The sequence below is a fragment of the Lagenorhynchus albirostris genome, chromosome 2 (assembly GCF_949774975.1).
Source record: "Lagenorhynchus albirostris chromosome 2, mLagAlb1.1, whole genome shotgun sequence".
Taxonomy (NCBI): Eukaryota; Metazoa; Chordata; class Mammalia; order Artiodactyla; family Delphinidae; genus Lagenorhynchus; species Lagenorhynchus albirostris.
In genome coordinates this window covers 159,159,567-159,184,763 of record NC_083096.1, presented here as the reverse complement: position 1 = coordinate 159,184,763, position 25,197 = coordinate 159,159,567, and the positions used below count along the sequence as shown (strand labels likewise).

Sequence of the window (25,197 nt, the reverse complement as noted above, 5' to 3'; positions counted from 1 at the left end):
GCACAGGGTCGTCAGTGTTCTGCTCTAAGCATAGGTGTTAGCCAACCAAATGCCAAGCAGCACAAACACTGAGTGACATTTTCAGAACTATTAATATTTCATCAGAAGTGATCACTTTGCCTTTAAATTCACTATCTTAAAAGGTTTTCTACATTCTTAACTATAATTTTATTCAGTCTAGGTCCTCAGAATTTTCCCCAAAGGAACACATCTTCAATTTTATAATGAAAATCAAAGGGGAATCAAGCTCGGATTTCAAAATTTAGAGTCAACATTTCCAGGAACTCAGGCCCTCTGTAAAGAGCAAGGTTGTGTATGGGGCACCTATGGTATGCCAGGCACTCCATACAGTATGCCATGAATTCATCCAACACAGATTTATGAAGTGCCTACTATGTACCGGAAATGTGATCTTCCTAATAATTTTTAACACCATTTTACTAAAAAGGACCCCTCTCATCCTTCTGCTTCATCTCCAATGTTACCTTACCTACCCTAAGTGGCCTGCCTGCATGGTCATCTGATGCTGCCTCCTCTTCTCTCCCCATTGCCTCACTTTGTTGGTTAGTTTCCATCAGAGCCCTTATTTCATCTGTAATTATTACTTACTTACTTGCTCTGCTAGTTGGCGATCTATCTCCCTCCACGAGAGAATATAGGGTCCATGAGAACAGGGACCATGCCAGTTTCGTTCACCTTCATGCTTTCTCACTGTCCCGCAACTCACCAGCACAGATACTCATCAGTATCTGGGGAATGAATGAAGGATGGGAGAAGCGAAGACAGTTGTTAGGGTCACACAGCTAGTAAGGGGCAGTGTCAGGATTCAACCCTACATGTACAGGCTGCCATCTCGTCTATTCGCGCCCAGGCTTCTTTCTTCTTTCCTGTCCGTCCTCTTGCTCATCCTTTACTGGGGAAACATTGGAGGAACAACCATTGACTCCTGGGGCTAGAGAGCCCCGGGCAGACGGAGGTCCCATGTTGGTTCCGAGTTTAAGGAAGCCCCTCTAGTGTGGGGCGGAGCCCACTGAGCAGCAAACAGTTAGCTTAGACCTTCTCTCTGCACCTCCGCTCACCCTGGGGACCGCTGAGCCCACCGCTGGAGAAACCAGTCTGTATCAGTAGCCTGGGGTGCCTGGGTTTGAACCCCAGCTCCCCGCTTCCTAGTGGGCCTTGGACACACCCCTCTAGGACTTTGAGACTCGGTTTCCTCAAATGTAGAACAATAATACATAACGGTACTAAATTCAAGGCCGAGCGCTTGGCACATGGTAAGCGCCTGGTCAAAGGGCAGTTAGGGGTGAAATCAGTGATCCCCGGGCAGGGACCGGCAGGCGTCCAGGTGGGTACTGAGGAGCCCGCGGCGGGGCGAGCCGGGGCAAGGTGCCCTTGACCTCTAATGGGGGAAAACGCTCTGGGGTCCTCTGGCCCCCGCCCCCACCCCACCGGAGGGCCTGGGGCACAGAACGAACGCAGGGAGCCCCGCGCACCGAGCCGTTGAGTTTCAAACCCAGCGAGGAATTCCAGCGCTGGATGGGAAGGGGGTGGGAGCCACCGGCACTGCAAATCGGCCCCAGCCCCCCGCGGAGACAGCGCCCTTTTAAGGCTTTGGGACCCTTCCCCGGTCCACCCCGCAGCCCAGGGAAGGGACCGTGGCAGGTGTCTGCTGGGGGCGCCGGGACGGGCGCTGGGCACTCGGGACTGTTCCTGTGGGCAGTGGAGCGGCCAGGAGAGGGGGACTAGAGGGGGCGTTGGGGCGAGCAAGGCGGGGCTCGGCCGGGCGGGGGCCGTTGGCCCTCGGTGGGCGCAGGGTCCCTGGGAAGGCCCAGTGAGAAACCGATGGCGGGATCCCGGATCCCGGTGCCTAGCAGTGTGCCAGGCCCTCACCAGGTCATCCCCCACGCTTAGCCAGCGATGATGAGCTGAGCCCCGGGCGCTGCCAGGAGTCAGGGGCCGGTGGCAACGGGAGAGTGCCAGGGACTGTGGGGAGAGCCAGCCCTCCCCTTCCAGCTGTTCCCAGATGTCATTCTGCCTGCCCAGAGACCTGGCTCCTGAGCTCAGGGGGATTCCACGGTTACTAAGCTACTGTATTTTATTGACTTTTAAATATTTTCTTCTAAGGGAGAAGGGGATGGGGGGCAAAAGTCAAGAAAGAGCAAATAAAAGCAAATCAAAATAAGTACCCCCTCCCCAAAAGAAAGCTGTCCTCCATCCATCACTTACACACAAATCGAAGGCCTCTGAACATAGTCACCTTGCTGGACCAGCAGCTACACAGAACTGACCTCCTGCTGCCCCATCCTCATCTCCCTTTCTGGTGAATGAGGGGTGGTGGTAGACAGTCCCCTGTCTTCGAGCCCTGGGTGGACAAAGGGGCTTCCGAAAAGAGAGGAAGAGGATGGCCAGCGGGAATGGTCTGGCTTCGTCCTCAGCCCTGGTGGCCAAGCGCCCCTCCGCCCTGGGCCCGTTCCCCAGGTACATCTGGATCCACCAGGACACACCCCAAGACAGCTTAGACAAGACTTGCCATGAAATCTGGAAGAGAGTTCAGGGCCTGCCCGAGGCCTTGCAGCCCAGGACCTCCAAGGAGCAGCTCTCTGCCCCCATGGCTGGCACCCCAAGAGACAATGGCCTCAGCTTCCAAGAAGAGTGAGTGTCCCCTTACGTGACCCAAGGGAGGGGGGAGGAGATGAGGTCTAACCCTCTGGGGGAGTGTTTTGACCTGTTGTTCAGTCTGGTTAAACCCTAAAGGCTGTGTACTTTTCCTCCACCCACCATGGTCCTCTGTCCAATAGAGCGTTGACTGGGATGCTGAAGTTACCTGAGTGAAGGGCCAGACCAGGGCTGTATTTCTGCTGCCTCTGTACCAGCCCACTCAGGGGACATTTCTCGTCTAAAGGCATTGGCAACTCCCAAGGTAGATCTGAGGACCTTGAAAAACCACCCTAGCCAGGGCTGGAGGCTAGAAGTCCGTGGCTTTCCCCAGAGGCAACTAGAAGATCCTTCTCCCCTGCCGCCCTCAAAGGCTAGGCATTGGCACAGATGAGTCTGATGGTTTTAAACCACATCTGGGATTCCCTAATACAGGGAGCAGCTGTCCCATTCAGCCTGCATAGAAGCCGCTGCGAGAGCGCACATCAAAATATTTACTGGGAAGGCACTGACATATTCAGAGGACATAACAGAAAATTAAAGTGCAGGAAGATGGCTGTAAATAGCCCATTCCTGGATGGGAAATCCTGTGTCTGGGAAACACAGAGCTAAAAGTTTCTCCACCAGGGCAAAGTTGGGTAGATGTTGTTGAGGACGGATATTAGAAAGGAGACGGAGGAACAGAGAAGAAGAAAGGACCTCGTTAGGAAAAGCAAGTAAATCGGGCGAGTTACTAACGCCACCCTTGAGCGCTTGTTTACAGCTTTGCATCTTCAAGGTGGGCTGCAAACATTAATTAATCCTCCCAGAGTCCCTATGAGGCAGGTATTCACGTCCCCATTTTACAGATGGATTAAGTGTTAATAATTAAGTGCTAATTAAAGACTAAGTGATAATTAAGTGTTGCAACACATGCTCCAGCTCAGCTCAGAGATGCTCTGGAGTGGGGCAACCCTGCAGGCAATTATGAGCTGAGTCTGGTTTCAGGGATTTCTATGCAAGAGCTAAGAAAGGCAAAGCGTAACTGCTCCCCAGTTCTGCACTCCATGCTGACCCTTTTTGGGCTTATTTACTTGCTACACACGAAGGCGAAAGGCACTTTGGCTGTCACTGCCTCCCCTGCCCCCTGCTCAGCAGTGCACGGCTGGGATGGGAATGGCCTGTCTACAGCCCAAATCCTGCTGTCCTGCCCTCCGCTGGCACTGAGACCCTCTCCGCTGCCCACTGCCATCTGCTCTGGAACAGGGCCTTGGAGGGGGCCTGTGGGGCTCCGCTCAGCTCTCAGTGGCCAAGGAGCTGATTGGCCACTTTGTGGACCAAGGGTCAGTGGCAATTTCCAGTAGATTGCACCCTCTCTGCCAGGTCACACGGAGTTAATGGAAACAGACTCTACTTCCAGTCTGCACTTGGCCGGAAACTGACTGGCACGCCTTTGGCCAGTCGCTTACCTCCATTTGGCCTTAATTTTCTCATCTGCAAATGGAGGATGATATGCCCTGCCTTGTCCATCTCAGAGTTGATAATGAGGATCGAATACAATGGGGACAGGAAACTGAAAGCTACGTTATTCCAGTGAGGCGGTCCCTAAATGCAATTCTCAGGGTTCAGGGGTTTTGGTTGCTGTTTTTGCTGCCTTCAGTCTGGGGTTTTCACATGATGCTCACAGACCTTAGGGTGCTTCAGGGGCAACCTGGAGTCAAGTGTCCTGGTTGCTGGGTCCCGATCCCCACATCAGCCAGAGCTGTTCGGCTTTGATGGGTTTTTACTTACTGAAGTTCTGAGTAAAGGCTGCATTTGAAAAAAGGGTTCTGCTATGAGAAAAGAGCTAGGAAACCATTGCCTTAGATGAATGAACGATATCATAATCGTGCAGATACCAACCAAGTAGAGCACAGTGAGCTGTTCGTGGAATAAAGGCAGCTGCAATGGTGGAATCAGATAACTCTGGTTGCAGATCGCACTTCAGCCCTGTGCCAGCTGTGGGGCTTGTTTAATTAACGTGAGCTTCAGTTTCCTCATCCGCCAGGTGGAGATGATTACTATGCATTTCATCGGGTTGTTGGGACGATTAAATGGGATATTTAAACATTCCCGGTAATAACTAGGATTTGTAAAAATTCCTTGTAATAATGATGGTGATGATTTCCTTAAGCCCTACAATTATTACATCAAGTGGGTACTATCTTAAACTCCCCCTCTTTTTACTGTTTGTTATGCAAATGTTCAAACACATAAAATAGTATAATGAATGTCTGTCAATCAGCTTCATTAATTATTGACTTTGGGCCATTCTTGTTTCAGTTCCTCCCTCCCCTATTTTTCAATCAGATCCTTTTTACAGATGAGGTAACAGGTTTGGTGGGGTTCATTTCTCTGTCCGAGGTCCTACAGTTAGGAAGTGGTGGGGTTTCAGGAAACAAACCCAGGACCATCTTAGCCACTACGTGACAGAGTTAGCTGCCTTCTGCTAGAAGTGAAGGCATCTTTTTGGAGACTCAAAATATTCGGCAGTCCCATGGTCTGAGTGATCACACATAGATAACAGATTTCAAATCCGGGGAGCTGTCCAGCATAGTTGTGGATGGCTTCAGGCCCACAAGATAACCTCTCAGCTAATCTGCCTACTGTTTAATTTTGTAAACCCAGTTTGGGTTTTGGAGATGCTAACCGCTATCAGGACAGGTAGATAAGTAAGCTCTAGAACTCTTGTTAGCCAGATTTTTTTTTTTTTTATTTTGTCCCCATATGTCATAGAAACTCAGACATTTCAAGTTTGAAAGGGATCTTGAAGGCTATCTTCTGCTGCTTGAATCCCCTTCCCCGACATCCTTGCCAAGTGGTTATCCACTTGTACGCTTTCTTAGATGCAGAACTCACCACTTCCTAAGGTAGCTCCTTCCTTGGCTATGAACCCTGACTGTCAAAAAACCATTTTCTTCCTGTGCTGAAATCTGTCTCTATCAAACTAAGACCCAGTGATCTGGAGTCTGCCCTTAGGGCTCCAAACCAAATCTATCCCCGCTTTCCTCTCAATAACCCTTTAGATATTAAAAGATGGCAACAACACTCCTCCTAGGATTTCTTGTTTTCACAAGCTGAGTATCTCTGTTTTTCTAAGTTTCCCTTCATGTAACAACTTGGTCAGTTTCTTGCCCACACTGCTGGTCCCTGGGGCAGTGCAGCAACTAGAACTAAGTACAGTAATCCAGGTGTGATCCAATCCAAGCAGGTCGGATACTCCCCATCTATACTCTGTATTCCTGTTAATGGAAGTTAACACCACATTCACTTTTCTCCACAAGCCAACTTCGGCCTATGGACACATTTTGAGTCCATTCATTCATTCATTCACTTATTCATTCAACAAGTATTTATTAAGCATCTACTATGTGCCTGGCTCTGTGCTAAGAGCTAGTGGGATAGAGCTGTAAACCAGATGAGATCCTGCCTTCCTAGAGCTTACGTTCAAGTAGGGGAGAGAAACAGAAAATAAGTAAATAAAAGAGTATGATCACTGTAGAATGGGAAAAGAACTGGTGTTCTAGTTGGAAGAAACCAATAATAAACACATAAAAATAAACCAAATAATTTCAGCTAGCAGAGAGTGCTCTGATGGAAATAAAACTGACTAAAGTACTAGGGGGACCTCCTTTAGACGGGGTGGTCAGGGAAGGACTCTCTGAGTAGAGGCGGTCATTTGAGCTGAGACCTGGACGCCAAGAAAGAGCCAGTCAGGTGAAGATCTAAGGAAGGATGGCCAGGCGGAAAGGAGAGAAACCACATAGACTCTGAGATGTGAGTGGGCTTGGAGAGGGACAACACGGCTGGGGTGTGGTGAGTGATACGACGTGGCACAGGGTGACACCAGACACAGTCAGACAAGGTCTCAGAAGGCCTGGAGGACCACAGTAGGCAGTTCACATTTGATTCTCCATGCTAGGGGAGACCTTTGGAGGTTTTTAGGAAGGGGGTGTAACACGATCACATTCACTGGGTTTTAAAGATGTCTCCAGCTGCTGTGTGGCGACGGTTTGTTAGACAGGTGAGAGAGCAAGTTGGGAGACCTCTGGGAAGATGCTACAATAGTCCAGACGAGCACAATGGTGATGATGGCTAGACCAGAGTGACTGCAGTGAAAATGGAAAAAGTGGGGGATTCAGCATGTATTTTTTTTTTAAGTAGGAGATGTCACATTAAAGTCTCCTTTTTTAAAAAAAAAATTATTATTTATTTAATTTAGTTTTGGTTGCGTCGGGTCTTAGCTGCAGCACGCGGACTCTCTAGTTGAGGCGCGCGAGCTCAGTAGTTGTGGTGCATGGGCTTAGTTGCCCTGCAGCATATGGAATCCTAGTTCCCTCACCAGGGATCGAACCCACGTCCCCTGCATTGGAAGGCGGATTCTTTGCCACTGGACCACCAGGGAAGTTCCTTGGCGTGTATTTAGAGAGGAGTCAAAAGAGCCTGCAGATGGTTTTGGGCACACAGATAGTGACATCACAGCTGAATTGAGGTTTTTGGCTTGAGCACTGGTTGGACGGTGGGGAAGAAATGGGGAGAAATGGGCTATGGGAGAGAAATCAGTAGTTCTATCTAGTGTCAATTAAACTCCAGACTCTTAAAAGACTATCTTTTAATTAGTCTTAAATTTGGGCTGAGAGAATTGTGGAAAGCCACTTACTGACTCACATTCTAGGATTACCTAGTCATTCAATCCCCCTGTTGCTAAAACTTCACAGCCTTAGAATGGGGGTTTTGGATTTGCTGTTGACTCCATTGCCCTGACTGTGAAATGGCATTTGTTCATTCCCTCATTTACATATTCATTCAGCAAGCATTCACAGTTGCCTTCTGGGTGGCAGGCCCTGTGCTGGGTCCCAGGGATGCAGAGATAAGTAGGACAGAAGCCCATCTCTCTGAGAGCTCCCAGTCTAGTGGGTGGGACAGACACAGGTCCATGTGACAGCAATGATGTTCAACAAATATTTATTGTGCATGCCTGACAAAGTGTGAAAGCAATACAGTGGTGGAAAAGATGGGGACAGTCTCTGAGCTCCTACCTGGACCTTCAGTGTCTTGAGAAGGGCAGATCACGCATATTAGGATAAAAGGGAAGGCTTTCTGGAGGAGGCTGGGGGAGGTGAACTGGAAGGTCATCCTGAGCCAGACCCAAGTAGGAGGATGAGTCTACAGAAAGAAAGGAAATCTATTTAAGCATTTAAAAAACAGAAATGATTTCCCGACTGGCAGCCTTCTGAGGTATTATCGGTCGCACGAAGGAAGAAGGCTGTTTTGCACTTGCTCCAGTAAATTTTCACTGTTTGCACCCATCGGCCAGCCCTCCAGGCAGGAGAGCCACTGGGACTTGGAACCCAACGTGCTGCCTTGTTTGAACTGTTCTCCCAACAAACCAGTCCTTTGTTGCTACAGTTATTAACACAGTAAGAGAGCCACCTTTCCGCTCTCATCCACCCCCACGCGGTTTCCTATCATCCCAGGGAGCTTCCCGTCCTTCCCTGCGCTTACAGGACTCTTTCTGGAGGCTTTCTTCTCAAGACCCAGCTCAGGAAAAATGGGACGAATCCTGCTTTTTTGGAAAAGTTGCTTGGACTACATCCCCACTTTTATTTATTAAAAATTTTATTTTTTAAAAAACTTGAAACCTAGTGATGGGAGTGATGAAGACAAGACTCACACGTGGAAACTCGGACGGATGCCCTAGAGCAGAAGCCAGTTCTGGAGACCCTTGGAGTCTAATGCTCACTCCAGGCTAGCATTTGCTCCCCTTGGAGGGGTCAAACCCCTCTTTGAGAATCTGAGGGAAGCTACCATACACCCTTTTGCCTGAAACACGTCCTCACATCCCTTGACATTTTAGAATGTCAGAAAACCCCAGGCCCCGGGTTGGAATGCTTTTCTCATGGACACTTAGGTGTCCCCTTCCCTTAAGCTTCCCAGGGCTGGGTCTCAGCAACTACTATGACCCCAATCACATTGACATCAATGCATCCTCCATCCTGGTTGTCAAGTGAATTAGTGCACAAATAGTGCTGCAGATAGAGGTTCAAGGCCCTTGACCCTTCTCTCCTCCAGTCTCCTTACACGTCTGTCCGTTGCCTTCATGGTGGTTTTTGATTCCCTGCTTCCTTGCAGGTCTCTCTTCTGCCATTTTCAGATCGTCTCCTCTTACTGTGCCTGGTTCCTTTCCCTCTTGAATGTCCTTCACCCTTTACCAGCTTCATCTCGCTGAAACACATCAACAGCACTGCTCAGCCATCTTCCACGGCTTCCTCAGTGTCTTCTGAACCCCCTGACCTGGTCTTGAAAGAGTCTCTGCAGTTGGCCCTACCTACATCTCTAGGTGCACACCTGGCTGCTTTTCTCCAGACTCTCTGTAAACCAAGATGCGCCGCAAGCAGGTGCACGTTCCCTTACCTTTGCTCAGGTTATTTCACTCCCAGGAATGCCTTTCTTCCACCTCTCTCTGTCTACTGAAACCTTCCCCATCCTTAAAGACCTGGAATTAGTGTATCATTCAGTAAATGTTTCACTGCTCACCCCATTTAACATTTCTCCTTCCTCCCTCTTCCACGTTCCTTTTTTAAAATTTAAATAAACAATTATATCCCCTCTCTTTCCTAAGAGTTTAAAGGTGGCTCAGATAACAATAAAATAAGGAGTATCCCAGTATACTTCCTAACTGTCACCAAGTTGCTCAAACTTTCTGTGCCTCATTCTCCTCACCTGAAAGATGAAAAAGTCATAGTGACCAGCCTGAAGGACTATTGTGGAAGTTAATGAAAGAATGTGTGCGAAGTTCATACAGCACCTGGCAGAAAATAAGGACTTCGAGTTCATCATCTTCGTCCTCACCCTATTATCATTACTATCAAGGACAAAATGACAAGGGTTAAGTAATCAAGAATGGTATGGGGAGAGGAGACTTATATATCAGAAAAGCTAAGCTAAGGAAAAGTATTCAGTGGAGGCCAGCATGTTGCTTTGAGACTCTAGGCAGCTGGGGCAAAAAGTGGGAATATACCAGTTAGTTTCTATAACTCATATCATCTAAGAAGAGGAAGCAGAAGAGGTCATCAGGAGAGATAAATCCTTCCTTAGCTCTGAGGACCCAATGGTAAGGGTCTTTATAGGTGGGTAATAGAAGGGAAGAGTCAGTTTATAACCAGCTCTTGTGTTGACCGTTGGCCAGAGGGGAGGACACAAAGTCCCAGTGGGATGTGTCAACGCCACTCTGGCATAGGGTTTCTGATGAGGTGGTCATCTGGCGTGTATTGTACGCTGCCGGTGGCGACAGTCTTTCTTCCCCCACCTGACCACGGCTTCTTAAGGGCAAGGGCTATGTCTTACTCATCATTGTCTCCCCAGCGCCCAGCCAAGTTCCTGGCACTCAGTGGCAATGCAGTGTGTATGAATGAATGAGTAAGTGAATGATAGATGAACCATAAAAATGCCACTGCAAGGAGAGTGAGGCCCAGAGGTTGCCAGGATCCAAACCAGATGTCACAATCATCAGAGGAAGCATTGAGTGACGTAGGGACGGGATATCAGGAAGCCAAGACATTGCAAGGTCTTTTCCTCCTTCTGCCTTAAGCTTAAGAAGGCAACTAACATTTTCTTGAGCACCTAATACGTGCCAGGCTCTGTATTTCAATTTTCTGTTTATCACATTGTCTTAGCAACCCTTCCCAGTTGATGGTCAATATTATTCCCATTTTACAGATGAGGAAGCTGGGGCTCAGAGAAGTTAGGCAACTTGCCCAGAGTCATCCAGCTTGGAGGGGGCAGAACAAGGATAGGGACCTGGTGAAGCTTTAAGACCAGAGCTCTTTCCCTACCCCAGGAGCCATTCAGAATAGCCCTTCCTCCTTTTGCTTAATACTGGGAACCATGAGCAGTGAAGGGAAGATGAATCATGATTAACATCCCACGTCCCGTGTCCCCCTTTTTAATTTAATTTTGTGGTTTTGGGAGCCGTGTCACTGGTTGTAGGAGCCTGCAGAGATGGGCCACCGGTGGTTTGGTTTAATCCCCTTTTTAATATCTTTGTTGCAACGTTCTTTCCAATTCAGCTCCCAAGTCACATTTAAAAAATACCTCTTCCTTAGGGTAAGCCTTCTCTTATTAAACAGATTCAAATGAAAAGTTTTCAAGATAATTTGAACAATAAAAATCACTCTGTAGCTCCTAACCGAAGCTCCTTTATTGCTGTATTTATTCCTCAGTATTTCTTGTCTCATTCCCCAGCTCACTGAATCCTTCATCCCCCAGACCTTCCAGTCCGAGTCTCAACCCCTGCCTGCCTCTGTGTACTCCTTTCTCTCCCCTCCAGACAGATGGAGGGTCAGGGAGGGGGCAGAGTGGGAGGTCTCACTTCCACCTGCCAATCTGTCTTAGAAGACTGTCCCACCTGCCCTGAGGGACAGGCGGGGGTGGGGAGGGGAGCTGAAGTGTCTGAAGGGAAATTCACACCTGCATGTGTGTCCTCAAGTGCATCATTTGTACCAGAACTGCAGGCCTTGGGGCAGAGGGTGGAGGAGGGATCCTGGCTCAGAATGCAGATGCCTGGGCCCCATTTTTGACCAACTGAACTGCCATTTCCCCAGGAGTGCCCAGGGAATCCGCATTTGAAACAAGCACCACAGGGATTCCTGTGCATATTTGTAGGAAGTTCTCTGATACTTTGGGGGTCAAAGATGATGGAACCTTAGGCTTCAAAGGGACACCGCTTTGAGAAAGAGGTGTTCCAAAAAAAGCATGAAGGAAGGAGATCGACCGTTTTTGTGCTCTAAGAGGATGTCAGGGACATTGTAAAAATGGACTCTACTCTGTGAAGGCCTTTGCTAAGAAATGAGATGAACTTCTAGACCAGGCGTGGCATTCGGGCAGCTGAGGGATTTCACAGTGTCTTCTCCCTTAACCCCGGGCGATGTCAGCATCCCCACGGTGCAGGTGACCGCAGTTTCAGCCACTTCCCGGCTTCCCACCCCCAGCCGGCCAGGCCCTGGGCTGCGAAGGGTCAGCGGGCCTCTGGGCACCACACATCTCTCCGTCAGAGCTGCTAACATTTGCATAGCGCCTGTTACAGTTTACCAAGCGCTTTCACATTCATCATCTCACTTAATCCTCACGCAGCCTGGAAAGCGGAGGAGGGAGGGGGTGGGAATCAGAGTTTTCTGAAGGCCCGCTGCCCACCACACCCCCACCAGAGAAGGGCCAGCAGGTGGAACTCAGTGGCTTTCCAGGTACCTTTGTGACACAGGTACACAGTCGCCTGGGATGGCGACTGAATCTGCAATTTCTCTCAACTGCCCCTCCCCCCTCCCCCCCCCAGACTGAAAACAGTTGGCCCAGTCCCCTCAGGCTGTGAGATAGGGGAAGCCGCCCTCCTTCCCCCTTTCTTTCTTCCCGCTGGGTTTCTACAAAGCTATGGCAGTGGTGTGTGCCTGGGTGTATGTGCACGGTGGTGAGGTGTGTGGGCATGACTGTGGTGTGTTTGCGTGTGTGGGTGTGTACACGTCTGTGGTATGTGTATTGGCATGGTTGTAGCATGTGTGTGTGTGTGCATGGCTGTGGTGTGTGCGTGGTTGTGTGTGTGTGCACACAGGTGTGTGTGGTTGTAGCACAGCTGTGTGCCTGGGTGTGTGTATGTGCGTTGGTGTGTGTGTGTACATGGCAGTGCTTTATGTGTGTATGCATATGCGTAAGTGTGTGTGTGTGCACAGCTGTGGTATGGGTGTGTGTGCACATATGGATTGGGATATGTGCACCGTACGTGACTGCTGTGTGTGCACACATATGTTGGTGTGTGTGTGTGTGTGCAGGGTATGGTGTGTATACCCAGGGCAGTTCAGTGAATCCTAGCTCTGCAGGAGAGGAAAGATGAAGACACCAGGTAGCTTTGACAGAGGTGGCTGTGTCCCTTCCCTCCACACTGGGCAGGGACCATCCTGGGTGCTGTGACATAAGCTCCAGGGGCATTGAAGATGGGTCCCTGTTCCCCAAGCAGACAGGAAGACCCAGAAATGTCCACCAGCCTTGGTCAAGTGAGGATGGGGGCCGATTGGGGGATGATGACTTTAGCTTCTTCATTTGAAAACTGTGATAACTGTATCTCTCTGTGCCCGTTAGCTTTTGATAAACAATAGTCCCTTGGTATCTACAGGGGATTGGTTTCAGAATGTCCATGGATATCAAAATCTGCGGCTGCTCAAGTCCCTTCCATAAAATGGCGTCGTATTTGCATGTAACCTACACACATCCTTCCGTATACTTTAAACCATCTCCTGATTACTTATAATACCTCATACAATGTAAATGCTATGTAAAGAGTTGTACTATACAATGTAAATGCTATGTAAGTAGTTGCCAGTGTGCAGCAAATTCAAGTTTTGCTTTCTGGAACTTTTTGGAATTTTTTTCCCAGTATTTTCCATCCACGGTCGGTTGAAGCCACCAGTGTCGAACCTTTGAATACGAAGGGCCGACTGTGTAACAAACCACATCAAAGTTTAGCAGCTCAGCACCACAGCTTCCTACTTAGCTCCCATTTCCGTAGTTGAGCAGTCTGGGCTGGGTTCCGCTGGGTGGTTCTTCTGGGAGAAGCTTGGGTGGGCTTGGCGGGACGTGCCTCGTGCCCACCCACACATCTGCAGTGTCTGTCGTCACCCAGGTCTGGCTAGTCAGCTGAGGACCTTGAGGTTTTTCTCCACGGGATGTGTTATCCCTCCAGCAGACTTTCCTGGGTTCGTCTATGTGGAGGTTGCTGAGTCCCAAGAGAAACAAGAGGTTAAGCCCTAATGCCCAAGCACTTTCCAAATCTCTGCTTTGTTACTGAACCAAGGTGCATGGGAACTACCATAGGGTCAAAACTGTAATTGGTCCTCACACCACCCCACTGGGGCTGTTGTGGGAATTCAAATGAGAGTTTCGCGTGGGGAGCATTTTGCACAGTGCCTAGCTGGTTAGTTCATTCTCCATAGATGCTCATCCTTCTGATTTTGTGAACTAGAACCTGAGGTTTAGACATATTAGACAGCTTGCTTGAGGGCTGGCCTCCATTAAGCAGTGGGAATCCAGTTTCTGCCTCCTTGCAGGCACTGAGCTTTTTAGCCGCTCTGCCCTGCTGCCCCACCCACGCAGACACGGGAAGCCGGCCTCACCCCCAGCCAGGAGGTCAGTCTCCCGATGGAGCCAGAGCCCTTCCCTTGCTTCGGTCTTCAACCACCCATGTTGCCTGGGCACCGGGCCTGGGTACCGTGTTTGTCATCAATCTGAAATGCCATAGTGGGAAGAAAATAGTTGTTTTGGTGTCCTCTTCCAGCACTAACAATTTTCTGCTTGCATTTTTCTGTTGTTTGGCTCAGATGAATAGCAGTTTTCATCTTTGCTCTGTGTTATCATGAACACAGAACTGCTGTCGGGGAGCTAACAGCATGCTTGCTTAGTCATTATTCTGGGAAGGGGTGCCAGCTAGTCAATAGCCTTTATTTTTATACGACTCTATACACTGCAAACGCAGAAATGATGCGTGGGGCCCGTGTACAGAGTCGTCATCAGACACCTATCCTCTCCGGAGGTGGGCAAAGCAGAGGTAGTGGCCCAGCACCAAATCTGACTAGCTTCCTTTGTCAGCGCCCGGGAGTTGGGTTAACGGCCCCGAATGATTCACTGTGATAGAGTCTGTGGCAGATTTTATGCTTTTTACCAACTCAAAGCAGAAAGCAAATAGCACGGGAGAGGTGCCAGCGTCGGCAAAACTTCTCAAGAAGAGAGGAAGGAAGACAGATACCAGGAAACGCAGGCGGGCAGGCTCGACGTGGAGCCCAGCAAAGTTGTTGGGAGAGGGAAAAATCCGTGAGCCCCAGAGTGGTCGCTAAGAGTTGGGCGGGGTCTGTGTGGGTTCTGCTGTGGGACTGACTTACAGGGGTTGAGAGTTCTTAGGACCTTGCCAAGCAGGCTGGTCAGTGTCATCCGGTCAGCTCACAGGGGTGCCAGGCCCAAGGTGGGACATGAGATGGAAGGCCAGAAATAGAATCAAATCCAGGCAGGTCGCAACCATTGAAGGAGTTGGGCAGTCTTGGGCCACACAACTCTCGATTTCAAGAGTTTCAAGAAACGGACAAGGGTAAAGACAAGTTCGTGGGCCAGTTTATTCATTTATTCAACAAATCCTTACTGAGCTGGAGGTATGTGCCCAACACTGCTCGAGGTCCTGAGGCCCCCATGGTGAACCAGATACAGTCCCTGCCCTCAGGGAGGATGAGTTGTTGTAGGGAGTAAAGACATAAAAAAGTACTATATGATGGTGATAAACACTAGGAAGAAAATAAACAGATTGATGGAGCATAGAGTGCCTAGTAAGAGTCAGTCAAGGGATGATGTAGCATCCAAAGGAGGTGCAAAGGCCATGGGGTTGGAATGAACTTGACATGCCAAGGCATATTTATAAGACCAGAGTGGCCAGAAGAAGAGGAGTCAAAGCAGGAGGGGGTAACAGGGCCACTTTGTGGCCTGTTAGGGTCAGAAAGGAGTTTGGATTTTTAGTCTATGTGTAGTGAGAATTCACATAAGGGTTTAAGTGGGGGAATGGTTTGATCTAAGTTCTAAGAATGTCTTAGCTCTGCAGGCATGCAGTTTTCTAGAACAGAAAAGAGCAAACGCATCTTGCTTTCTTGGGGGTGGAGAGGGCAGTTAGGGGAGACCCTTGCTCAGAGACTTGTAATTGTGTGCATTACACACAATTACACACACACAGTGTAATTGTGTGCTGAATCTTGACTGCAGCAAGGTATTTGATAAAGGCTGTCTTGGAGAAGTGGAGATGGGATGATAGCGACTGGATTGATTTATTCCCCCAAAGTGTTGATCCAGGATTACTGGCAGACTGGGGGGGGGGGGAGGGTTTCCAGCAATGCCCCTAAGGCTCAGCCCTGGCCTCCCTCCCCTTCAACATTTCTATCCATAAATTGGTGGGGGACCCAGAAGGCGTGCTCATGAGACATGCAGCTGACACAGAGCTGTCAGGGACAGCTGATGCCACGGATGACAGGCTCAGGATTCGCCGTGATGATCCTCCACAAGCTGGAGTGAGGGGATGATCCTAGCCATATCCCTGATGGCATTCAGATTGGGGAACAAAGCCCAGCCACGGAGCAGGGGCCGGTGGACCTCACTGCAGAACCATCCCTGGAAAAGAAGCCGGGTTGGGGTAGGAGGAGGTCAGGAAATCAGCCGGACCCGGCAGCATCCTCACACCAGTCGCTTCACTTTCTCAGCGACAAGGTCCTTCGCCTCTTTCAGGCTCACTTTTCCCATCTGTAAAGGGAGAATGATATTGTCTATTGCCCAGGGACGTGGAGAGGATTAAATGCAAGCATATATGTGGATGCCTAGCTTCCAGTCTGGCCTGTAGTGGATTCATGGCAGATGCAAAGGAAATAGGAGTTTGTAGAGGCTGTCTCGGGGAGGGCCAGGTGCTCCGGGCCAGCCTTTCAGGGACACATGGGGGACCCACAGCCAGGGTGGGCCCCTCTGTTCTTAGCACTGCCCTGCCCCTTCTGGGAATGCCAGCTTCCTAAGAGGCCCATTGACCCCCATGATGTGTCCAGAGGAGAATGACCGGGGAATATGAACAGGGATTCACACTCAGCCCCTGCTGGGTCCTCTCTGCCAGCCTGGCTCCCGGGTGGGGGAGGGGTAGGAGTATCCTCTCAGGTGCAGAGAAGGGACTGCCTGTGGGATGGCTTTTGGTACAGGGACCTCGGGCCCTGTGGGTCTTTAGAAGCTGCTTTGACTTCTCCTTGGAGCTGATACTTTAAAGGATTCAGTGGTGAGACTTTTGTGTGTACGTCTATTATAGAACATTTTTATTTTAGAAAAAAAAAACAACAACGAGAAACCAAACACAGGCAAAAATAGAACAACTAGTATGTGATGAACCCATGTACCCCTCACCCAGCCTTAGCCATGATCAACATAGGGCCAATCTTATTTTATCTATTCCCCCCGCCCCCATCTTTTCCCTCCCCTTGCTAGGTTAAGTTTAAAGCCAATCCCAGACATAATGTTACCTGTAAATACTTTAGTATGTATCTATAAGAGATAAGGACCCTTTTTGTTGTTGTTTAAATATAACCACAATACCATTATCCCAATTTTAAAAAATTAACATAGTTGAGGAATTCCCTGGCCGTCCAGCGGTTAGGACTGTGCACTTTCACTGCTGAGCACCCGGGTTCGATCCCTGGTCAGGGAACTAAGATCCCGCAAGCCTGGAGTAGCATGGCCAAAAACAAAAAACAAAAAAATAACATAATTGTGGTGAGTCTTTCCAATTCAGAAGATCTGTTGGTACATAACTTGCTTTGCAAGTTTGGCGGCAGGCACGGGAGAGACAAAAACTGGTTCCTCAAGTATCTGGTTTCTGTGACTCGAGACTCCCCTGTTCCCTTTGAGGGTGATGATTGGCAGTCTCTTTATTCCAGGTGTTCCCAGGGACACGGCAGGAGAGGGGGGCCAATTTATAGACCGAGTCTAGAGTGAGAAGGAGGAAGGGATGGGAATAGGAGAGAGGCCAGGGAAAGAAGGGGAGAACAGAGTGGACCGCCTTGCCTCATACACGGCTTTGATGGCCTCCGGGATCTTCCAGGGCCAGCCTGCTCCCACTCTGCCGCTCACAGCCACCGTGTACCCAGGGCTTCCTTGGTGCATGTCCATGCTGAGCCTGCACAGGGGTTACTGCACCAAGCTCTCATCCCACCCAGCGTCTGGGCACTTGTAGTGTCATACCCATGTCACAGGTGTCATACCCTCATCACAGGGGAGTCCCTGAGTTTCCAGGATTTGACGTGAAATACGCAGAGGTGCCCGATTCTGACCTCGGTCTGTTTGGCTGGAGTCTGCTTTTCCTGGCATCTCTCTCAGCTGCCAGGCCTGGGGAGACCACATGGGGGGCTGGTGGTCAGGAGGCATTGGTTGCCTCGGTTGTTAGAATAGTGACAAACTCCCAAGTTTTAAACTCTTCCCTGTGCTTCCCAAGTGCCCTGGCTACCCAAAACCTTTTCCAGGACCCTCTGGGCTTCATCAGGACCCAGCAACTAAGGGGTTAATACCCAGCACAGTAGGCAGTGGCTGGTCGTCAGATGTGGAGACTGTCCCCGGTTCTGTGTGTGATAACTGAGTCATTTTGTGCCTGCACTGCACGTGTGTGTGTGCGTGTGTGTGTGCGTGTGTGTGTGTGTGTGTGTCCACGTGCGTGTGCCCATACACAGAGCATTACCAGGAAGGACCGTCCCTGCTGGGCGCATTCCCCAGTCATTATTTTCGGGGCTGACTCCACCCACAGAATGGGTTGTCAGCGCAGGAATGTGCACAGGGCCTCCCCAAAGCTCCACTCACAGGGGGCTTTAGTTTTTCCCTCTGCCTCTTTTTTGCCATTTTCACCACCTTCTACCAGTGGTAGAGCATTGAGCAGTTTCCAGAATGCTCTGTGTAGGCCACCTCATCCACCCTTCATGGGAACCCATCCAGGAGGGATAGCAGATGGTTCTAAGCTGGGTGACCATGGTCCTCCTGGGAGTGCCAGGGAGGAAGTTTCCCCCTTGCCAAGGAGGCTGGCGTGGCAGTCTGGGCCACAGGCCAGGCCGGCAGGATTGCTACCCTGTCCCACACCTGGAGAGAGCCAGCAACCAGGAGCCTAGAGTCCATGGGACCATCAGGCCCCATTAGGCTGGTGCTGGCCGTCAAGGGTCCAGGCTGGAGCTCCCGGGGTCTGAGGTGCAGGTAGAGGCCAGTGTTTAGATACAGGGAGATGCTTGTGAACCTGTTCAGGGATCCAGAAATTGTCAGTGCTCCCAGGAAGTGGGCCCCAGTCTGTGGTCTGGTCAGAGGGCCATGCCAGCCAAGGTGGACATGGGCGTCCACGGAGCCACTGTGCAGATTTCAGGACCAGGGGCCCAGCCAGGCTGACAGAAGTGTCGACATACTAGCTGACACGTGTATTGCCCTTACCGTGCCAGACATGGTCTGAAGTGTCTCTATGATATTCCTGTTCACCAAGAGAGGAGACCAAGGTGCTGAGCAAGGGGCCCAGGATCACATAGCTGGGAAGTGACAGAGCCGGGCTGTGAGGCCCTGAGGTCCCCTGCTCTCACTCAACCATCCTGCAGTGCATCTGGGGGCTTCCCAAGACTCAGCCCCAGCACTCTGGATGCCACGCTCAGAGCTGTCGGCTCCGTCCTGTCCCCTTTGCTGCTGGTCTTTTATTGCTTCCGGTCCTGAGCATGACTGAACAGGGAGAGATGGACAGAATTAAGGCTCAGCTCACTCAGCAAGATGTAGTATTGGGAGAGGACCCAGGCATCCCGATTCCCAGAACCAAGCTCTCGGTACTGTGCCCACGGGTGTGGTGTAGAAACCCCTTGGAGTCCACTGATGGTCCATTTTCTCTCTTAGAAAGCAATAGGCTTCTCACACCTGGAGGCGTGTTTCCTCCACCCCCTTTCCTTGGGGCCTGTGCCCTGCTGCACAGCCACCCTCAGGGAGCTGGCACTAAAGCCATCTGTCTTTCTGACCTGTTTGCAGGCCTCCGGAACTCACCAGCGGCAGAGATGAGATCTCCTTGCTGGTGGAACAGGAGTTCTTGAGCCTCGCCAAAGAGCACCTCATCCCGGTCACAGAGAGCTCCGGGGAGCTGAAGGCACCCGGCAGCTCCCTCGAGGGGCCCAGGCAGCCGGCTCCCTGCCTTCTTGTGCCTTCGCTGGTGGCGGGCAGCAGTGAACGCCCAGCAGCCTCCATCACTGCCGGTTACAAGCTCCTGGAGCCAAAGGTGGCAGTGCCCATTATCGGCAGCCGGCAGGACTGCAGTTCTACCATGTCTGCGGTCACGGGCACCCTGCGTACTGCCAAGGTCAAGAGTGCCAAGGGGACAGAGGACAGGGGCAACAGCCTGGGGGCCTCCAACTCGGAGATCAGCAAGCTCCTGGCTCAGTTCCCACTGAAGTCCGCGGAAACGTCCAAGGCCCCCGACAACAAGACGGTGTTGGAGGAGAGCATGGCCATCAAGGACTTCCTGCAGAGCAGCATGTTCAGTGGCCCTGGACCCGGGGAGCCCGCGGAGCTGGGCCCATTCCTGCTGCCAACTCCCCCGCCTCCTCCAGCGCCTCCCGACAAGCTCGATAAGCCCCCCAGACTCCCTGCTCAGAGGAAGCAGCTGCCAGTGTTTGCCAAGATCTGCTCCAAGCCCGAGGCTGACCCTGCCATGGAGGGGCACAAACTGATGGGTGAGTGGGGCTGGGGGCAGGGCTAGGGAATGGGCCCGCAGGGGAAGAAACATCTTACCGGGCTGCGTCAGGCACATGCAACATCTTTGCGCAAAGTAGGATGACGTGGCCTCGCTGGCGAGCACAGTGCCCCGGTACAGGCTGTTTTCAGTCCCCACAGGCCTCCTCTGTGGATGCCCGTATACAGGGCACAGCTCTTGTAAGCAGATACAGTGGCTCTGAATCCAATGTGGCTTGGGAAGAGGGAGAAGCCCATTTGGTAACTGACTGGGTTTTTAAATCCACAGGCACCCAGAGTACACGGAAGGAAACATTTACCCTCGCTGGGTCCAGCGTGAAAGTGCAGTGTGAGGACTTTAAGCTGGATAGGAGGGAAATTTGATTGGCTTCTCATGGAGGCTCCTGTTCCAACCATGAGGCTTGGTCCCCTCTCTGTGGGGCAGGAGGGTGAATGTGTAAACTCTGCAGGTGCAGTGCAGACTGCTGGCCCTGGGATTTGTTCCCAGGTACTGCAGGGCTTTAGAAAAGTGCATTCCCACTCCTGAATTGAGGAGTTCACAGCCTCCGCAGGAAATCCAGCCGCCTCCCAAGTTTCCCCCACCCCACTCCCAGGATTCTGCCTTTTGTGCCTGTTCCGATCCAGCCACTCAGACTGGATGGTTCCAGGAAGGCAGACTGATGGCAGGGGCATTTGCCTGCTGTCAGCAGTCACTAGGAGAAAACCAAAAGAAAAATTACCCCCAGACTGTGATCGTGGACGGGTAATGGAGAGATGCCTGTGTTGGGAGGGCCCAGATCCATCTTCCTAAGAAAACGGGAACACAGTCACCCTAAAGAACATTCTGTGCTCTGGAGCATTGGAGGAAGGCCAAGGACTCTGAGCTGTGGACAGCACGCTGGACTCTGGGTCTTGGGCAGGCCTCTAGAAGCCCGAGGACTCTGGGGACGATGGGCTGTACATGCGAGAGGATAGAGGCCTACCTGGGGGAGGGGACGTTCCTTCCACCTTCTTCTGCAGGAGAGAGGCGTGGATGTCTCTCTGTCGGACGAGGCTGCTGGGCTGGAGGCCGTCCTGTCCCCTCCAGCCTCCCACCATTTGTGTGTGTATGTGTGTACAAGTGTGTGGGCAAAGGTGTGCCAAGGGGAGCTTTGCAGGTGTGAGCGTATTTGTTAGAGAAAATGCAGGGTGGGTGCATCTGATGGTGACCATGTGTATGTGTTTGTGTGTGTCCATTCTCCGTGTGTAGTTGTGTGCACGTGTGAGTGAGCCAAAGGAACGACAGGCAGGAATGTGTGTGGGTCTGTGTGCACAGACATTGGAAGAGGGAGCTTTGGAGATGAGAGAGGAGCATGTTTCGGGCAGCTGGGTATGTATGTGTGTGATGGCGGGTGTGGGGCCTCTGGGGAGGGGACTGGGGGCTACACTCACAACCAGACAAACTCTTGGAAGAGACTCTAGGGACATGTTTTGATAAAAATGGCATTTTCTCCTAAATTGGCTCAGGCTAGAGCAGCTCTTTCCTTTGCTGGGATAGCACTAGGAGGTCAGGCCCTGTCCTGTCCAGACTCAGCCCCAAGGCCAGTGGGCTAATGGGGCCAAGAGTGGGTGGGATGACATCCACTCCCAACAAGTAGTACTGGGCACAGGTCCTCTGGTCCTGCCGCTATCAGAAAGATCCGAGGTGCCTGCTGTGTGTCCAGCGCCATTTCCCAGCCAAGTTCCATGGAGACCAGGACCTCCTGGCTGGGGAAGGTGTGACGATGTTGAGGACAAGGCCCTCTTCCCTGCTTCAACCAAGCAATGCCTTAAAAAATTTATATATGTATATAGATTATGTATGTGCAGTTATATATATACACAAACACACACACACACACACACACACATATATATGTATTTTCCCCCCATCATACTTAATTTTGTTGGAAGAAAGAGTTCCATTGCTCAAAAGGAAATATGGGTGAAAACCACTGCTGTAGAGGATCCCATGATGGTCCAGACAGTGTCCTAGCGCTAGGGGGACACCCTGTCTGTTTGGAGAAAGATCTGAGCCTGGCACTGATCACATCCATTGCCTCACTGTGTCTCTCCGATGCTTCTGTGCCTTTGCCCACAGTCACCCACAGCCCCTGGTGTAAGGCCTTGCTGAAGACCCTCTTCCTTCTGGAAGCCCTCTGGTCCTCTCAGACAGAAGCTGTCTTAGCCACCTTCTTCTCCCACGGTGTCCCTCTGTCACCTCATGGTTCCCATCTGCCTTGTCCCAGAGCTATTTCTGGGTCTGTCTTTCTCTTCATCCTTGTTTTGAGCTCCTGCAGGGCCAAGTCTGGCTCTGACTCACCGCAGTGTCCCCAGGACTCAGGTCAGAGGCTGGCGCTGACGAGAGTGCTAAATTGCCATGACGATTTAGCAAGAGGAGAGTCCATGATGAGGGACCAGACGTGTGTTCTGTAGGAGTATGTGTCCCCCCACTAAGCCAGGTGCTCCCTGAAGGCAGGAACTGTGTCCAAGTCAGCTTTGTATCTAGGACCCTTGTATTCCAACCTATGGAGGGTTGGAAGGAAGGGAGGGAAAAAAGAGGGAGAAAGGAAAGAAAAACAGTAGAAATGAAGGAAAGGAAGGAAGAAGGGAGGGAGTCAGGGAAGGAGGGAGGAAGGAAGGAAAGAAAGAAAAGATAAGAAAAGAGAGGTAACTGGAAGGAAGGAGGTTTGAAAGGAAGGAAGGAAGAAAGGAATTATGGAAGGAAGGAAGAGTGGGTAGAGGGAAGGGAGGATGAGTGGGTAGATGGAAGGCAAGAAGATAAGAATGGATGAATGCATGTGCATGTGTGCATGGGATGGGGAGACCATAATGGGCATTGGTCAGTGAAGCCTTCAGGGATTGAACTTGGGTTGAACTTGGCTGGGAGATAGAGCCCAGAGTGGTTGGGGCCTCAGATGTGCTCTGGAGGACCCATCACTTAGTCCACAAGACAGTGCTCCCCGCATCCAGCACTTGGCCTTCCAGAGTCATTGACTCAGTTTCCCTTCTGCTGTAGAACGGAACCCTGGCGCCAAGGAGCTGACCAAGGGTCAAGAGAGCCTCTTTCTCAGTCAGTGGTCCCAGAGACGGAAGGACACCTGTGGTAAGGAGGGTGGCAGTGACCCCATGGGCTCTACGTCCATGGCCCTGCCAGCCAAGAAGCCTGCCTGGCCGGCCAAGAAGAACCTGCTCTGTGAGTTCCTTGGGGCCACCAAGAACCCAAGCAGGCATCTGAAGCTTCGCAGCAAGGTGGAGGTGGACGGGCTGGAGCTGAAACGTAAGCTGACCCTGCCCAGAGGAAATCTGTAGAGGAAGGGATTTCAGAAACCCTCAGATGTCCCTGGAGTGGCTCTGTCATCAAAGGGCTGTCCCATCCATGGGCAAGTTACTGTCTTTCCCTAGTCCCATAAAACGGGGGATATGACTTCCTGTGTCCCCTACAGGGAATAGTATTGCTAGAGAAACGCAATGTCACATGGGCATCATCGGTGGTCAGTTGGAATATAGCCTTGACTCAGCCTGTCTTATATCCCCTCAAGTGGCCCAAACCAAAGCACAATCCGTTCTTTGAGATTATTTCTACATTGAGATTATTCATGTGCCGGCTTTCTCTCCCTTGTGCTTCTACAACTGTTTTAGTGTAACTGCCTTTCCCCCCGAAAATGTGCCAATAAGGGGAAACTGACACCCCAGCTCAGACTGTATAAGCCCGCAGAGCATATTGTACAAGGAAAAAATCCAGGACCCATATCCTAAAACAACTCGATCACACCTCATTCATTCAGACTAATTTTGGGTCCCATCATACTGAATTATGTGATATTTTAAAGTATTTTTTAAAAAATGATTCCAACATACATACAACAACCTGCACCAGGTCTTCACTGTTGCCAAGTACACGTCCTCAAGAGGTTGCTTTAATAATTTGATAAGAAAGACTTCCAATGGCATAGCAATTGTTTACACCAAACTGGATTTTTCTAAAGCACTTGAAAGAATGTAGTTTTGTAAGTCGGTGGGATACAGCCCCAGCAATCTGGTTTGTTGCATCCTCTTGCTAAACTGCCTCCTTACTAGTGAATGACGGAGAGATGCTCCCTGCCAGACCATGCTGGGATTTTCACCCCTTCCGAATTGGCAAGGTGTGAACTAACGCTGTTTTCCTAGAGTTGGAAATTCATCCAAAAGTTGAAGAACCCTCTGGGAGCTTTTAAAAGACCTAACCCCTGAGAACATTAACCCCTCAGGCAGTCATGGGGCGGAGGGGGTCCTGGCCTCTCCCTTCCTCAATCACAGAAACGCTCTGCCTCTCCTGTGACTTACAGTTAACCCGCCTGTGACGGGGGCCGACAAGAACAACCTCGAGTACACAGGGAGTGTGTTCACCCCATGCTTTGCCACCACCTTGACCTCAGCGACCCTGAACCAGCCGCTCTGGCTCAACCTGAACTATCCACTTCTGCCCGTGTTCACGAATCCCTCCACCTTCCCCCAGTACCAGGTGAGTGAGCGGATCCTGGGCCTGGCTCTCCGGTGGCCGTCCACGGAGGAGCCTTGGTCCAGGAAGCCTAATTCACAAAGAGCCATAGACTCATTAGTTAATTTTTTCATCGGGGCCACATCAGACCGACCACCCGGTACACGTGTGCGCACATGCACGTGCATGTGCGTGTATATTTCTCATTTTCCTTTGTCTGAATTTCAGTTCACTCTGTGCCGTGTCTTCCAGAGCTTGGCTAAGTTTGGGCCTGTGAAGTACCTGGGCTCCCAGGAGAGGATGATAGCATAGTCCTTGTTTCCCACCACCTCCTTTACAGTTGGATGACATGTGTCCTAGGTTACTTGGGACAGTCCCAGTTTAGGTCTTTTGTCCCAGCATAATTATTAATTGCAACTCCTTTCACTCTCAAGTGTTCTGGTGCAGATGACAGATTATGTGGCCATTTTATTTCAACTACAACCCAGCAATCTTAGCTTCTACCGGCTAAGATGGCTTGACACACATTCTTGGTCTTGGTCTCATAGCTAAGAGGGGCCAGACACAATGGGATGGAGAAACACTTGCAGGGTGGGAAATTTTACTCACAGACTTATTTATTCAGGGCAAGTGTAGTTTCTTTAGTTTGTCTATTTAACTTAATCTCCCTCAAGAGCTGCCACCCACTGGGTAGATAGAAGAAAAAATCAAATAAATGTTCACTCTGGTTTAAACGATAGTCTAAACTA

At 50.7% G+C, this 25,197-nt stretch overlaps 1 protein-coding gene across 1 annotated transcript in view; it reads left to right on the top strand.

Annotated features, from left to right (window-relative positions):
• Window positions 1-2,324: 2,324 nt before the first annotated feature.
• The window catches only part of C2H1orf94 (chromosome 2 C1orf94 homolog), a 35,887-nt gene continuing 13,014 nt past the window's right edge, over window positions 2,325-25,197 (top strand). The window contains 5 exon segments of the mRNA XM_060142707.1: window positions 2,325-2,346; window positions 2,349-2,652; window positions 19,255-19,952; window positions 22,988-23,248; window positions 24,297-24,472. Of these exon segments, the coding sequence (XP_059998690.1) occupies window positions 2,325-2,346; window positions 2,349-2,652; window positions 19,255-19,952; window positions 22,988-23,248; window positions 24,297-24,472 (1,461 nt within the window).